The sequence below is a fragment of the Meriones unguiculatus genome, chromosome 1 (genome assembly GCF_030254825.1).
Source record: "Meriones unguiculatus strain TT.TT164.6M chromosome 1, Bangor_MerUng_6.1, whole genome shotgun sequence".
In the NCBI taxonomy this organism is placed as follows: Eukaryota; Metazoa; Chordata; class Mammalia; order Rodentia; family Muridae; genus Meriones; species Meriones unguiculatus.
Genome location: NC_083349.1, coordinates 59,951,536 through 59,967,514, shown reverse-complemented (window position 1 = coordinate 59,967,514; position 15,979 = coordinate 59,951,536). Strand labels below are relative to the sequence as shown.

The following is a 15,979-nucleotide window of genomic DNA, read 5'->3' as shown; positions in this document are numbered from 1 at the left end:
CTAAAATTTCTGGGCACACACGCTTGGGGTACTGGGCTTTTGCCAAGACTCAAGGTGGACGTATGCAGGGGCTAGGCTAAGGGACTAAGCCCACTCACAAAGCACACTAGACTCTTGGCTCTGGCCTGGACTTCTGAGACCACGGCAGGGTGTGACAGGGGAAATCTCCTGAGGACTGATTTGTCTTTAGCTGAGGTAGATGACTGGCTACCTCAACAGAGAAGAGATGGATTCCTCTGACCAGCCTGGCTTCTGCTGCTTCCTCCTTCAGGTCAGTGGCACTTGCTACCTGTTACTCCTTCCTTCTGCCTAGGACAGTGTTGTCCCATTGAGGTGTACTGAGACGCTCTCTTTTCTCTTGAGTGTTCTACAGCCTGTCAGTCTGGAGTCCCAACCACACTCAGAGACTAGGGAACCTGAGCACAGGCCCAGGCCATCTGAGACCAACCAGAGCTGTAGCCACCCTGATGGAGAGTTAGTGGCCTCAGACTCTTGGTGCTATATGCGATGGTGGCCCCTAGCCAGTTCTTTAGGGTCTCAGGACTGGCCCCAGGGGAGAGAGGATGGGTGGGAGCCAGGAACTGGCAGGCACGCAGAGGGGAGGGAGGGGAGCCACTGACAGCAGGACAAATGCTTGTAATTTTATAACCAATCTCAGCGTGTCCGTGGGGGGCCGTTTGTGCCTCCACTCAGGACCAATCAGCCTGACAGAGCTATGAGTCTGCCTGAGTGAGTGTGAGCAGCTCCCCCCAGCGCCACTTACTGCAATCTCATTACCAAGCAGCTTAAGGCTGGACAGAGCTGAGGGCCCAGCAGGGAAGGAGATCCAGCCCAAGCCAGCCCAGGGACCACAAGGGTGGTCCATGGTCTGTGGGGAAGGCCATGGAAGCCATGGAGATCCAGAGGCTCAGGAGGAAAGGACACAGGAGCTCAGGGGACACTTAGCATGTACTGTAGGGTACCAAACTAAATTTAGGATACAGACAAGGCACAGGCCCTGCCCTCAAGGGGCTTGCAGTCTGCTCTTGGTAATGGGACAGATTCAGATGGATGGGCCTGAGGAAGGTGGGCGTGGAGGGAGGTGGTCTGAAAGCAAGAAGGAAACTGAAGGACAGGCAGGAGAGCAAAGGACCACAGCTAAGCAGCACTGGGCCAGGGGCTAGAGGAGGGAGGGAAGCAGGTAGCCCTCTAGAGTGCACGCGGAATAGAGTTTGGAGGGAGATGCCACCCTGTGGGAGACCACAGGGACAGTGGGGGAGAGTGGCTAGCCAATGTGGATATTACAGGATGGCCTTGCTGGATATCTGGCTCTGGGGAAGGCTGTGTGCCCATTAGTCTCCCTTAATTGTCAAAAATCTAATTTAGTGTCTGGAGCCTGGGCCGGACTCGGGTTAAATGGAGGGAGGCGGGCACAGCCATAAATCTGTCCTCCCAGCCTAGGCTGGTGCTAATTCTGCAGTTAAGGGAAGAGGTGAGGAGAGCTCTGAAGATGGCATGTCCTTGATGACCCTGTGTGCCAGCCCCATGTGCTAGGTCCCAGCCAAGCCCTCCTCTCTGGCAGGAGGGAAAGGCTTGCCTGATGAAACCTAGCTGGCCCATGCAGCTAAGGGGAATGGGCCATGGGTGACATGGGCTCAGGGCCATCTGAGCAAGGAGTGGTTTATGAACGCAGCTCAGAGCCACAGCACTTCCCTGGCATGTGCGAAGCCCAAAGTTCTATTCCCAGCACCTGAAAGTAAGAGTCCCCCACATGGAACTCCCAGAGCCACCAGCCCCTCACTCAGGGCCTATAGGGGCTCTACTCTTAGAAAGCAATGGGGACTGGTCTCTTTGTACGCTATGCAACACGAGTCTTTTGGTGAGGAAGTTATATCATTGTCATCCTGTAGATACGGGAGCAGCCCGAGTCATGGGGACCAGATGACATTCACTAGAGGCAGGGAGAGTAAAGGTCCACCTTCACTTGGGCTGCTTGGCCTCTCCTTCCCGAGGTGCTGCTTTGGGACCTGGACAGCTCCTCAGGGCTTCCTGTGGTCTGAGGTAGTGGTGGGAGCTCTGGACGCAGGCTTGGTAATGACCGCACTCCCCTCAGAGCTACTAATTGAAAGCAAGGGGCGTGGTAGGCGCAGCAGGAATGGTTGGGGGACTGACAGGGTTCCGAGAGGCTCTGCTTCCATGGGGGAGGAAAACAATTTCTCCTGGCTTCAGCTCCATCTCACCAGGCACCCACCCGGCCTCTCCTGCTGCTAACCAAGTGCCTTTAATTAGCAGCTTAATAAAATGCTCTTAATTGGCAAGGGCCAATCAGGAAGAAGCAAAGTCTCTTCTTAGTCATTGCTGATGGCTGCCCACTCCTAGGTTTAAAGGGAAGAGGGGCACAGCCTGGCCTTAGGCAGGCAGCCAAAGGGGCAGCCCTGCACCTCCAACCGGGGTTTGAAGCCTAAAGCCACAGCCTCAGGCTTTGTCTTGGGCTCAGGAGTCAGGCTGAGCTGGTAGCTGCTAGTAGCTACAGAGGGATCTTTGCTGATGCCCACTCCTTGGCAACTCTCTGGGTGTTGCGGGTTAAGGGACCACACGTGACTGTGGCATTTTGAACCTGCACAAGGCCAGGTGACCTTACACTAGCATTCTCTAAACTCCAGTAGAAGCTCAGTGATGCTGACCACAGCCTAAGTCTGTCTTAGGGACCAGAATGAGTTCCCAGGTAAGACAGAAAATGAGGCCACAGCTGAGGGGAGAGAGGGGGTCTGGCTGGAAGGACTAAATACAGTAAAAGCCTATAAGGTCTTTTTTTTTTTTTTTTTTTTTTTTTGAGACAGGGTTTCTCTGTGCAGCCCTGGCTGTCCTGGACTCACTTTGTAGAGCCAGCTGGCCTAAAACTCAGAGATCCACCTGCCTCTGCCTCCCCAGTGCTGGGACTGCAGGTGTGTGCCACTGTGCTTGGCACCCATAGGTCTTTTAATCCAAAGATCCATCAGTTCTGACAAGAGTCTGGCTTGCATCACCAGAGGGGAGGGGCAGGCAGACCTTCTCTCCCATGGCCCTTATCCTGTGCTTATATTCTGTTTTTTGGTTCTGGGAAAGAACAAGGGCTTACTTGGGAGCAGCTGTGACATCCCAGAGTGGCTTATGGGATGGGGCGGAGTGGCCCACACCCAGCAGCAGCAGAGAAAAGCTCAGATTCAAGGCAGGGCTGTGCTAGGATGTGGTGTGGTGTGGTGTGTTCATCACAATGATGAGCAAGACCTCACACTATGCCTTCAGTATGACTCAACACAGAATGACTTGCTTGCCAGGGACTGCTCCTTTACAACATTCAGGCCTCACTTTATCTTTTCTTCCCTCCATCTCTTTAAGGTAGGATCTTGCCATGTAGCCTTGATGTTCCTGCCTCAACAAAACAAGTACAGCACACACAACTGGCTGGACCTTGATGTTTTTTTTTGTTTTTGAGACAGGGTCTCACTATATAGCCTGGGCTGGACTCGAACTCCAGAGATCCACTTGTTTCTGCCTCTCCAGTGCTGGTATTAATGGCATTCGCCACAACAACTGGCTCTTGATTTGGTTTTCTCATGAAAGGATTAAATCTACCATATACTTCTTTCACTGTACACTGAAAAACTCAACCATCCTTATGATATTGGGTCAAAGAGAGAAGACACTTAGGAAATTTGTTTTAATCTTGTATTTGTAATTTACTTTTTTTTTTTTTCTGAACAGTTAAAAAACCAAAACACACTCAATTACCATGATCCTAGCTTGTGAACATATTGGTACATTGACTACACATCACCGTAACAGAATCACAAAAATTAAAGCAGTTAGCACTGGAGAATGTAGGAAACAAAAAGCAAACAACCGAAAGCACTCTGGCTCACATTTTTTGCCAGGGCTGTCCCCACACTGGAATCCACTGAACACCCTCAGTGAAGTTTGCTGTCAATAAGGATCACTGCTTTGGGAAGGTATCAGTTTCCTTGGTACATAGTGGTCGAACCTATTCCTTCAGTGTTCAAGGGAAAGGCGGAGGAGGGAAGGCATCACACATCTCTACCCCACCCCTTACTCAGAAGCTATGTTGGATAAACAGGGTTTGTTGGGAAGCACATATTTGGGAATTCAATTGCCTCTGGGAATTTCAGACCACAGGTGCTAGGCCTTTTTTGTTTTGAGACAAGGCTGCCAGCACTAGGTTTCTGGACAGCAATGCAGTTGATTCTACCTGCAAGCAGGCAGCCACAGACTTGCTGTTTTGGTTTCTTTCCTCAACTTTAAGGACTCAGGCATCACACATTAAGTATAGCTTCAAGATAGCCAGAAGCAAAACTCAACTTTATTCCCAAGATGTTCGTCTCTCTGGTACTGATTGTGTTCACTGTGATTTAAAAGAAGGGCTCTGCACTGCCAGAGGTCGTCTGTGTGTGTATCCTAGGACTGACACTACCGTAAGTCTCCGGTGCGTTTAACACTGCTGAGTTTAACCAAATGGGGTTAGAGATGAATGTGGATCAGAAGTTACGCTGTAAACAGACCACCACCACGCAGAGCGCAGTCACAGGGCTGGGTCCCATGGACACTTGAGAGCACACTTGCAAGCCTAGCCTGCAGGCCAGCATTAATCCAGGCACGCCTGCTTTAGATTCAGGACCAGAAGGTGTCACCATCTAATTCAAAAGGGAGATGCTAAGACAATTAACAGTATCACGGCCATCCCCATTTTCAGTGTTCTCCACTCTAGTCAACAGCTAAACAAGTACATCAAATCAAGCTGCTCAAACCAGAAGCCAGCAAGGAAAGGTGAGCCATGAATGCAGACAGCCTTCTCTGCAGCTTCGGATTGTTAGATTTTTTTTTTTTTACCCTTACAGAATGATTTAGGGACCTCAGTGTCATTTTCAGTTCCAAAACAAGCTACAAGGGCCAGATTTTATTACTTGTCAACAGAGCTCCAAACAGTCTGTCTCTAAAGTTAGGACAAATCAGAAAGAATTTAGCCAAGGGACAAGTGTAAAAGGCTTCCCATCCATAATTCATATCCACTTTCTAACTGCACTTCAAGGAAAAGATGTTCCCAGCAGCAGCAGCAACGTGCACGCACACACACACACAGCAGCAAGGCATGGTGGCCTTGTCCAGACATCACCAGCATGACAGAGAGGTCACAGGCTCCAGCAGAAACCCTATGCACCTGGTCACTTGCGTAAGCACTTCAGCCTGTTGTCAGGAAAGGTCTTTTGAGCTCTACACTGCAAAGCAGATTTTAGTGAAAAAGACTGACCACGGGAAATGCTCCCCTCAGAGCCATAGGACACTGCAGCATCTTGTCTACTCCTTTAAATGTGTGGAGATGCTCTTTGTTTCTCTTTTCTTTTTAAAAAGGTCAAACTTTGCATTTATTCTAGCCCAGTTGGGGATCGGTGATAATCAATTCCCACTGAAATCATGCAGAGACGGTAAGTGGGGTTCACCTTCTCTGGAAATGAACTTCTACTTACCTGATTGTTTCTTCTACAATGAACTAGTAAATGACCCCCAGAGCTGAGAACTGTGAGTGATTCAAGTTTCTCAGACCACTTAACTTCATTCCCATTTCCAGCAGCAGCAGAGAGGACAACGAGGAGAGAAAGCTTAGCTGAGCTATTGGCTTGATCGAAGGGTCCACCTGAGCCCAAGCACAACGGGCGAGCACACGTCCCAGCTGGCTTCGGAGCAGTAGGCCTTGAGCTGAACCCAGGAAGGAGAGCACAGTCCTGGCACTAACGAGTCTGTACCCACATCTCCCACTACTCCTGGGCATGCAGCCCAGGGCCTCCGTATGCTAGACAGTTGCTCTCCTGCTCCTACTTTTCAAAGCACGACTGAGGGGCTAGTAGAGTTACGGCCATCAGACCATTTCTTGAAGCAGCTTAGCTCTCTGATCTGTTTTTCAGCAAAGTCCTACCCCATTAACAGTCAACATAACAGACAAGGATCTCAGAGCGGATAACCAGATAACTGCAGCATGTGGGGACAAAGGGGGGGGGGGGGAGAGATTTCTTGGCTATAACTTGAGATTGCAGTAACACAGGAAAGGCAATCTGCGCACACATGACCTGTCTCAGCATGTAATGGCAGTCACTAGGGCAGTCTTAGGAATGCTCTCTTCTCCCTCTCCTGCTGAAGTGAAGGTGGCCTAACTGTAGGTCACTTATGATTGACCCCCTTTTCTAAGCTTGTTCAGGTGACTTCCTCAAACTCAAATGTGCAGTTAGGAACAGCAATGATAGACGGCTTGGCTTCCAAAGGAAAACTGAGGCTGTTTTGTGGTCTTGGGCCCACAAGGCCATGTCTAAATCACCCGTTGGCAGGAAAGACCATGCATGCTGGGGGGAAACCAAGTCAGTTCTAGTTCAAGTACTCCGGGGCTCGCCCATGAGCCTCTGCATCTGGAGTCTGCTGGCAGAGGCCCAGTGCTACCTTCCAGATGGCCAGTTAGCTCCGCCCTTGTGGAAGTCCAGTTGCTTATGTTTTCACTGACTGCCAGTTTACTGGCTGGGGAAAGCAGACAGCAAATAAGGCTGGGAGAAAGAAAGGAAAAGAAGGCAGCTTTTGCTTATCAGTAAACCCTGTGTGCCAAGCTTCACCCTGACCCCCTCTGGCAGCCTCGCCTTTCTGCCAGCACTGGGCTGGGGAGCAGCAGAAGGCAGGGTCTGCAGCGCAAGGCTGAGATGCTCACACTGACTCTGATATTTACTGGCCCAAACTGAGGATCTAGTTCTCTCCTGACCATCTCTTAAGCTACTGTGCTCATGGTGGGCAGCTACGGGTGCCTGGGTGCTTTTCGGCTCTGTCGAGGAAACAGATGTGAGCCATGGTACAGAGTGCAGTGGTGCCTGGCGCTGGCCATTCCAAGCCTTTCTGCAGGCCAAGCCCGCCAGTGATTTAAGATGAAGCACAATGCTTTTTATTACACATCTAATTGTTAATGAGAGGAAATGCAATCAGCAGCTCCTTTCCACTCTACATGGAACCAAGGAGACTGCTGAGTCCAGAGCAAACACAAGCACTGATGGCGCCCAGGCCATTCCTGTCCCTCCCCTTGGGCACAGGGAAGGAGGAGAGAGAAAGCTGCAAATAGGATGAGTGTCATGTTCCTGAATCCACGGCTGTCCCAGGTTGGTCACTTGCAGCAAAAGCCTGGGCTGGAAATTAGGATACACTCAAGTCTTCCAAGTGTCACATTTTTTAGGCCATCCACCTCATGCTAGCTGATGACACTCTTCACACACCTCCTCAGGTTGAAGATGGAGTAGGGGAGGAGGGAAGAGGGACAGAAACCCAGACAGTGGAGGGAGGCAGCAGGTACAGCTCTTCCAGTGTGTGTGTGTGTTCCTCTCTCTCCCCTCCAGGATGTGTAGGCAGTTGTCTCCTCCCACGCAGTGGCCAGGACTGCTCTGGCCAGGTGCTGGACACTCCTGCATGTTAACAGGAGGCAGCCAGGCATCCCCTGCCTGGAAGCCGCAGCCCTGGCCCCTAGAAGTGTGCCAGATAGGGAAAATAGTTCTTCTGCTTAATGGCAAAGCAAGAGAGATTCTGGCAAAACACTAAATATATTTATAAGTCATCTTTGTCTGGAACCCAATGGGAGAGAAACAGGTGCAGAGGGGAAGGGGAAGGGAAGGGGAGGAAGGCTTGAAAGTTCCAATCATTCACACAAGATAAAGACATCTTCTGATAGCAGCACTGAAGCAGCCGGTGTGCGGAGCAGACCATCCTGGCCAGCTGCTGACCGACTGTCCCAACAGGAGTCTCAAAGCCCTGTTCCTCGCTGACCCATCCGGGGAACCCGGGTAGGAGTTGTTGTTGTTCGTCCTGGTCTTGGCAGGTATGTTAAATACTGCAACATTAACGAGTCCTGTGTGAAAACACAGCCAACAGCCATTAGCCCCTTTCCTTGAACTTTCACTTGCTCTAAGACAGAAACAATGTTCATGTGGCTGTCAATGAGAAAGGCTAGGGAGTCCTTGCCTACAACTGCTTCCCTGCACCAAGTGCTTCTGACAGTCGCCCTCGGGACTTACACAAAGGACAGGGCTTGGTGGTGTGCTCAGGGCCCTGGGGCTCGGTGCAGAGGGACTCTGATGTCCTAAGACTGAGTGTGACCAATGGGCTCATGCTTTTCCCTACTCCCTGGAATAGGAGAGCAGGCAGGGATGGCTCCAGAGGCTCCAGCTTGATTGGCCTATGGCACTGTGGTAAACCCACAAGAAGTGGGTACTGGAGGGAAGCTGGCTGGGGCCCAGCTTAAGGAGTTGTGTATGGCGATACTGAAAGTGCTCTGGTCTCTTCAAGGACAGATGTGTAGGTGATGGCTGGAAATGTAGCTTGGAGATTAAGGCAGATGGTGACATTAGAGATAAAAATTGCAAGTCATCTATGTTGAAGCGAGAGCTACTCATAGAAAAAGATAAAACAGTCCAAGAGGAGAACCTAGATGAGTAAAAAAAGACCAAGCCAGACTCTCGGGGGATGTCTGTTTCAGCAGTGAGGAGGAAAGAAATGTATATAAAACTAGGAATAAAATTAACTGTCGGGGTTAGGAGTACATTTCTGTGGTTAAACAGGTGTTTAGCTTGAGGCAGGCATTCAATACCCAGGAGCCTCCACCCCAAAAGCAAAATGCTATTACACTGGGGAAAAATTCAGATATTGATAAAGAGAGCAGACAAGGCACACGGCAATTACAAGGGCACCAGCTATGGTTACCTTTACAGGGCTTCCGATGTGTGAGGCACTATGAACTTTGCAAATACTACCTTCCTACAGACCTGTGAGCAGGTCCTGCGAACAGGTCCTTATTCACTCACCATGGAAGACAGCCTGTGAGTTTACAAGCTCAGCCAGTGTGCCTTAGTGGAGGACAGATCAACAACGGTGTCTTCTACGACAACAGAGACCCCGAAGGAACCCCCAGGAATTCAGCTCTCTCGGGAAGACTGGCTGGCGCAGGAGTGCAGCAAAAGCCACTCCTCTCTGCGGTAACCATAAGGCAAGTGGGAAAAACAGGAAGTCCCCCCACTCCCTGAGAGTTGGCCCTAAGTTCCTAAAGCCAATAAGCATGTATCTGAACTGATGATGGCACCAGATGCCAACTGCAAACACACCCATACAGAATACCTGGGTATTTTAGGTTTTGCCCTGCCTTAGAGAGGTGCCAGAGACATGGAAAGAAAATCAACTTCACATTTCTACGTGAACTGAATAAACCAACCAGCCAGGTGTTCTCCTGTGGAAGGAGTAGAGACAAAAAAGCTACCTCTGTCCCCAGGGAGACGTTTCCAGTCACTTGCTGAGTTGCTAGACTGAAAGGGTCTTCCAAGTAGGTACTTGATCTAAGAACTACACAATGACAGGCTTTGGGTCATTAGTTTTCAGATTGGTTCAAGTGTCATTTTACTTTCATAAAATTGCACGGAGGGAACTATTGCATATAGGAAGAAGCCTCTAGCACAGGAACTGGCTACCTTGGTGAAAGTGGTGTGCTCACTGCGGCAGCCCCTGCCTCATCTCATGCTGTCTGACTCGGGTCTCCTGCTGTACAGGGCTGGGTGAGACAGAGTCTGAGAAGGAGAAGCCTCCAGGAGCAAGCAGCGCATCCACAGCCAACACTCCCCCCCCTACCACAGTAGGTAGACACAGTTGTCTTCATACCCGGGCAAGAATGAGGTCAGTGTTGGGTTATTTATCTGGAGATGTAGGTGTATGTCCGAGAAGGGGAGCGGGGTGGTTCAGCATGGGCAGCCGGGTCGTTTAGGAAGTCCCAGATGAGGATGGTGTCATCATGAGAGCTACTGACAATCTGGAACTCATCAAACTGCAGTCGGAAAACTCTTCCAGAATGCTCCTGAAGAAACAAAAACAGAGTCAGAACTGGAACTTGAAATCAAAAGCCTTATTGTCTGCAGGAGCTCCTAAAAAGGCTATGGCGTGCTCTCTCACGGTTTTGAACACAGGCAGGAAGCAGTTTCACTATCGGTAGGGTGGAAAACTCAAATACTGGCAACCCTGATCTCAGGAACACAGTGAACAAAGCGGTTATTAGGCAAAGAGGACATTGACTTGTCACGACCCCCTGGGCTAGGATAGTGCTCCTTTGTACCGCACTAGTTTTATCTCCCTGAAAAGTTTCTTTGACCATCAGAAGATAAGGGATGATCAGGTAGAAATTGACAGGCTGGTAAATGTGTGCCAATCAAACTTCTCAGGGCTGGAGAGATGGCTCAGCAGTTAAGAGAACTGGCTGCTCTTTCAGAGGGCCCAAGTTTGATTCCCAGCACCTGCATGGCAGCTCACAACTGTCTGCAACTCCAGTTCCAGGGGGACTTGACATCCTCTGGTCTCTGAGGGCACCACACTGACTGCACAAATATAAAGGTAGGCAGAATATCCATGGACATAAAACAAAAACAAATCTTTAAAAAAAAGAAAATTCCTCACTCTGAAGCTCTCCACATACAGTCAACAACTTGCAACTTTTTTTTTTCTTTTGATTTTTCAAGACACAGTTTCTTTGTGTAGGGCTGGCTGTCCTGAAACTTGCTTTGTAGACCAGACTGACCTTGAACTCAGAGATCTGCCTGCTTCTGCTTCCCAAATCCTGCAATTAAACGCATGCACTATCATGCCTGGCAAAGTGCAAAGTTCTAGCAGCTGGCTTTCATGAGGTCAGGGGCCTAGTCTAGCACATCAGGGGGTACAAAAGCTACCCAGTCAGATGCGGACTATTTCTAACTTCCTGGAAACTACTTTCAACACTGCTATGAGTCAGTCTCACCTGCATTCCCATCCTGTTGCTGATATTTACCTACCCTTGAATCTCATTATGTATTTGTATCTGGCTTATTTTACTCAATATTAGAACTTTTTTGTTACTACATATAAAAAGTTATTTCATTACTTTAAAAAATTAGTGGTTAATATTCTACTATAGGAATATACTACAGTTAGTTTATTCTCCTATTGGTAGACATATGGGCTGCTTATTTTTGTTGTTGTTGTTGCAGTAAACAAAGCTTGTTTTCATATGGGAGGAGAGGCAGGCAGACCTTTATGAGTTTGAGGCCAGTCTGGTTTACATTGTAAGTTCTAGGCCAGCCAGGGCTGCAGAGAGACCTTCTTTGAAAAAGACCAAGGAACAAGTTGGGCAGTGGCAGTGCATGCTTTTAATCTTAGCTATATGGGAGGCAGAGGCAGGTGGATCTCTCTGAGTTTGAGGCTAGCTTGGTTGGTCTACAGAGTTCTAGGACAGCCAGGGCTACACAGAAAGAAACCCCATCTCGAAAAACCATCCAACCAACCAGCCAAACAAAAAACACCAAAGTGTAAAACAAAACAAAAAATAGAGATGCTGAGCTGTGATGCTACACATCTGTGATTACAGCCTCAGGAAGACTGAGGCAGAAGGATCACCAGTTTGAGGTCAGCCTGAACTACATTTTGAGATTCTGTCTCAAACAAAACAAAATAACAACAAAGAAAAGCACTACAAACATTATAAACATTATTTTATGTGTTTTGCTTCCATGTATATCTGTGTAGCACATGTCTGTCTAGTGCTCACAGAGGCCAAAAGAGGGTGTCAGATTCTGTTTTCTTTTATAGACTTATTTATTATGCATACAGCATTCTGCCTGCATGTGTGCCTGAGCAGGAGAAGAGGGCCTGAGACCTTACTACAGATGGCTGTGAGCCACCATGTGGTTGCTGAGAACTGAACTCAGGACCTCTGGAAGAGCGGACAGCGCTCTTAACCTCTGAGCCATCTCTCCAGCTCTGCTTGTTTTGTTTTTCCTCCACAATTACAACTGTTTGCGAGCTGCTGTGTGGGTGCTGCCAGAGAGGCTAGTGCTCTACCTGCTCAACCATCTCCCCAGCCTACATTTCTGATGGAAATATACACTCAGTTCACAAGCAGCAGACTGTGAGGCCATGGAAGGGGGCACTCCTGGCTTCTGCAGACTCGGAAGAAGGGCTTTCAAAGCTGGCCACTGACAAAGCTGCCAGACATTGGAGTTCCAGTTGCTCTCCTCCATCATGTGATATAAAAATTTTAAAACCTAAGTTTAATCTTCACAGTGACATTTAACTGGTTAAATTCATGCTTTTCTTTATGAACTGAGCAAGTCCCTTCTTTTCCTAGCTTGCTCAGAGTTTTACCATGGGTGGGCACTGGACTTTGACAAGTGCTTTTTTAAAAATTTTATTTCATGTGTATGGGTGCTTTTGTCTGTACCATGCGTGTGGCCAGAGAGGCCAGAAGAGAATGTTGAATCCCCGAGAACTAGAGTTACAGATGGTTGTGAGCTGTCATGTGGTTCCTAGGAATTAAACACAGGTCCTCTGGAAGAGCAGACAGTGCTCTTTAATCACTGAGCCATCTCCAGGCCCTTGCCAAATGTCCTTCTCTGTTGCTATAATCACGCACCTTACCTGTTGAGGACACGGATGACACGAACCGAAGACAGAATGCAGCTCACACGGGAGTGCACTTGCCCTCTCACCGTAAGAACACAGAGGTGGAATCAAAGCCATGCACTGCCATCCAGCAAGCTGTGTTTTCTTATTACTAATATCTTAACGGAAATATACATTTTTCTTTTGTTTTAAGACACGTTCTCATAAATGGCAAACTGGGCTTGAACTCACGGCGATCCTCCTGCCTCAGCCCCTTGAGTGCTAGGATCACAAGTGTGAGCCATCACACCTGGCTTTACTTTCACTCTCCTCAAGAAGTTTACTACTGTCTGGAGGCTAAAGAACAAGACTGAGGGAGATGTTGGCTGAATTGATTTGATTCTCAGGCCTCCTCCCAGCTGGCGTTGATGATGGATGTCCTCTCCTCTTCATAGGCTTTTCATCTGTCTGTGTCCTGAGCTTGTCGTCTTTTAAGGAAACCAGCTACATGGGATTAATGCCTATTCTCAATGAATTCAACTGACCCTAACCATCCTTTTAAAAGGCACAGTCTTCAAATACAATCATATTCTGGAGTTTGGAGATGTAAACTTCAACACAGGCATTTCAGGAAGATTCAGCACTTTTCCAACCCAGCCCTTAGATTTCTGAGGCAGGGTCTTCCTATGTAGCCCAGGCTAGCCTCTAAACTTACAGTCCTCCTGTCTTAGCCTTCCAATTGCTAGGATCACAGGCATACACAACCTTACCTGCTTAAATATTTATTTATACCTGCCTTTGCATTTACAGTTGAGTTAATTTCTGTCTCTGTGTGTGCCTGTGATGGCCAGAAACATCATTAAATCCCCTGGAACTGGAGTTACTGGTAGTTTTGAGGTACTTGCTATGATGTTAGAAACTGAAAAACTGAATTCAGGTCCTCTGGAAGAGCAGCAAATACTCTTAGGCGCTGAGCCATCTTTCTAGCCCCTCTACCTCCCTTTGATACTAGGTCTCATGTAGCCTAGGCTGGCCTTGAACTCCATGTGTAAATGATAATGACTTCTCATCTTCTGAGTGACAGGATTTATGTCCTGATTATATGGTGCTATGGATGGAATCCAGGTTTGGGAACATGAAGCAATCACTGTCAGCTGAGCTGTATCTCTAGCCCCTAGAGTAGGTTCTTACCAACAGCACATAGCTAGTCCGCTCTTGCTTTTGACCCACTGATAATTTCTCTTAATCCCAAGAGGAGAAAATACAAAGAAACCCACACTGAGATATGACCAAATTGTTGAAAATCCCTGACAAGAACAAAAATCTTAAAGTAGCAACAGGAAAACAATACACTGTGCGAAGCGAGGAGGGCAGTGACTTCAGAAGTCTGAGCAGAAACTGCCCTGGGAGAAAACAGAAGACAGCACTGAGGCACTGAAAGCCGGCAACAGCACGCAGCACAAGTGATGGCAGACTAGACTGTTCCAGGCAAACAGCACCTAAAAGTGCTTGTCACCACTGTACCTACACAGGAAATGTTCTTCAAGCAGAGGAAAATTTCAAGGTGAAAACTTGGGTATGTATAAATTAATGGAGGGCAATGGAGAAGACAAATGAATGAGTAAAAGTAATTTAGTAAAAACAAACACAGGTAGTAGTGGTTTGAGTAAGACTAGCCCCAGAGGCTTATAGAGTGGACTGTTTAGTCACCAGGGAGACTAGAAGGATTAATGTGTGGCCTTAGTAGAAGAACTATGTCCCTGGGGGTGGCTTTTGAGGTTTCAAAAGCCCATGCCATAGCCTCACACCCTCTGGCTAGGGATCTCAGCTTCTCCAGCACCATGTCTGCCATGCCTGCGGCCATGATAATGGATTGGGAAACTGTATGCAAGCCCTCAAACGCTTTCCTTCCCTTGTAAGAATTTCTGTGGTCACAGTGTCTCTTCACAGCAATAGAATCATGACTAAGACATAAGTGATTGATTGCTCAATGAAAGTCAGTGTGCTGTGAATTACAGCAAACACATAGTAACTTTACATGGTAAGCCACTTTGGAAAACAGGGTGTTTCCAGAAATACTGAATATATACTTTGTATGATCCAGCCATTCTACTCCTTCTCCAGAGCTCAGACATCCTGAATGTTAGGTCAGAATCTAAAATACTGGGCTTTGAATGCTCGATCTCATCTTTTATTATCTTTTGTTGTATAAAACAACAACAAAACAAAACCAGGTGTGGTGGTGTGTACCTGTAATCCAGTACTCCTGAAGTAGAGGCAGGAAGATGAGAAGTATAAGGTTGCCGTTAGATACATTATTGAGTTTGGGGTCAGCTCAGGACACAAGAGATCAAGTTTGAAAAGAAAAAATAAGATAGGGATAAAAAAGTACACATGGCATGACAGATTCATTCACACAAAACCCAACTCACTCATAAAATGCCAACTAACCAAGGTTATATAAAGCAGGCCAGGATTTTATAAGGGAACAAGGTGGGCCCAGATGAAGCATGACAGAATTGCCATGCACACATCTAGACAATTATTATTAATTTTTGAGACAGGGTCTTACTCTCTAGTTCTAGCTGGCTTTTGGAATTCAATGATGACCAGGCTGACCTTGAACTCAGATCACCTTCCTCTGCCTCCCAATAGCAAGCTAGGACCAAGGGCATGTAGCACCACACCTGGCTCTGTATCAAAATGGTAACTTGAATACTCTTTTGTTGTTGCTATTATTTGTTTTATTTTGGGGGACAGGTCTTGCTATATAGTTTAGGCTGGTCTTGAACTCAAGATCATCTTCCCTTATGCCCATGAGTTATGAACTTAAAGGCATCCACCATCATTCCCTACATGTAAAGTTTCTTCCTTTTAAAGATAGGGTCTCTACAGCCTCGACTAGCCAGCAACTTGCAATCCTCTTGCCTCACTTAATGTCTGGGACTACAGACACATGCCAAAATGCTCAGTGCATAAAGTACACGTTTAAAAGACAAGCATGACGACAGCAGACAATGCACATGTGCTGCTGAAAGAATGTATCTGATTTTAACTGTCTGGAATGCATGGCAATTCCCCTGCCGCAGCCTCTGCATGTTGAGATCACAGGTGTGAGCTACCATATCCAGCTTGAGACAGATGAAGTGCCTTCTCCCAGAGCTGACACTTCAAAATCAGAACACAGGCTTTTTACCTTTCATTTTTTTCCCTGAACTGTTCAAAAAAGATATGCTTACTCTAGGTCCACACATATCTAACTAAAGTGACATTTGTCAATCTGAGCCTTTGGCTTATAAACATGGCAAAACATTTTATGCTTCTAAGCGGGTGGTGGACACAGGCCTATAATCCCAGTGCCAGGGAAATGGAGACAGAAGGATTGCGAGGTCAACACAGCCAGGGTTGTACAATGAGGCCCTGTTACAAACAAAGGATTTGAAAGTGATGCGCTTCCTTCTGACTTACTTCCCTCCCCAAGCGTGAGATGTTCAACCATTCGGTAGAAGGGATAACAAAGATGTCCTGGAGCCTCCGCCTACTG

At 47.7% G+C, this 15,979-nt stretch overlaps 1 protein-coding gene across 10 annotated transcripts in view; it reads right to left on the bottom strand.

The window, feature by feature from the left end:
- Positions 1-3,673: 3,673 nt before the first annotated feature.
- Positions 3,674-15,979, bottom strand: part of Btrc (beta-transducin repeat containing E3 ubiquitin protein ligase) — a 166,238-nt gene continuing 153,932 nt past the window's right edge. For all 10 annotated transcript variants that reach the window (XM_021649848.2, XM_021649863.2, XM_021649880.2 and 7 more), the window contains 2 exons: positions 9,694-9,886; positions 3,674-7,897 (listed from right to left, as the gene is read on the bottom strand). In XM_021649848.2, the coding sequence (XP_021505523.1) occupies positions 9,725-9,886 (162 nt within the window). In that variant the 3' untranslated portion in view covers positions 3,674-7,897; positions 9,694-9,724. The remainder of the gene's footprint in view (positions 7,898-9,693; positions 9,887-15,979) is intronic.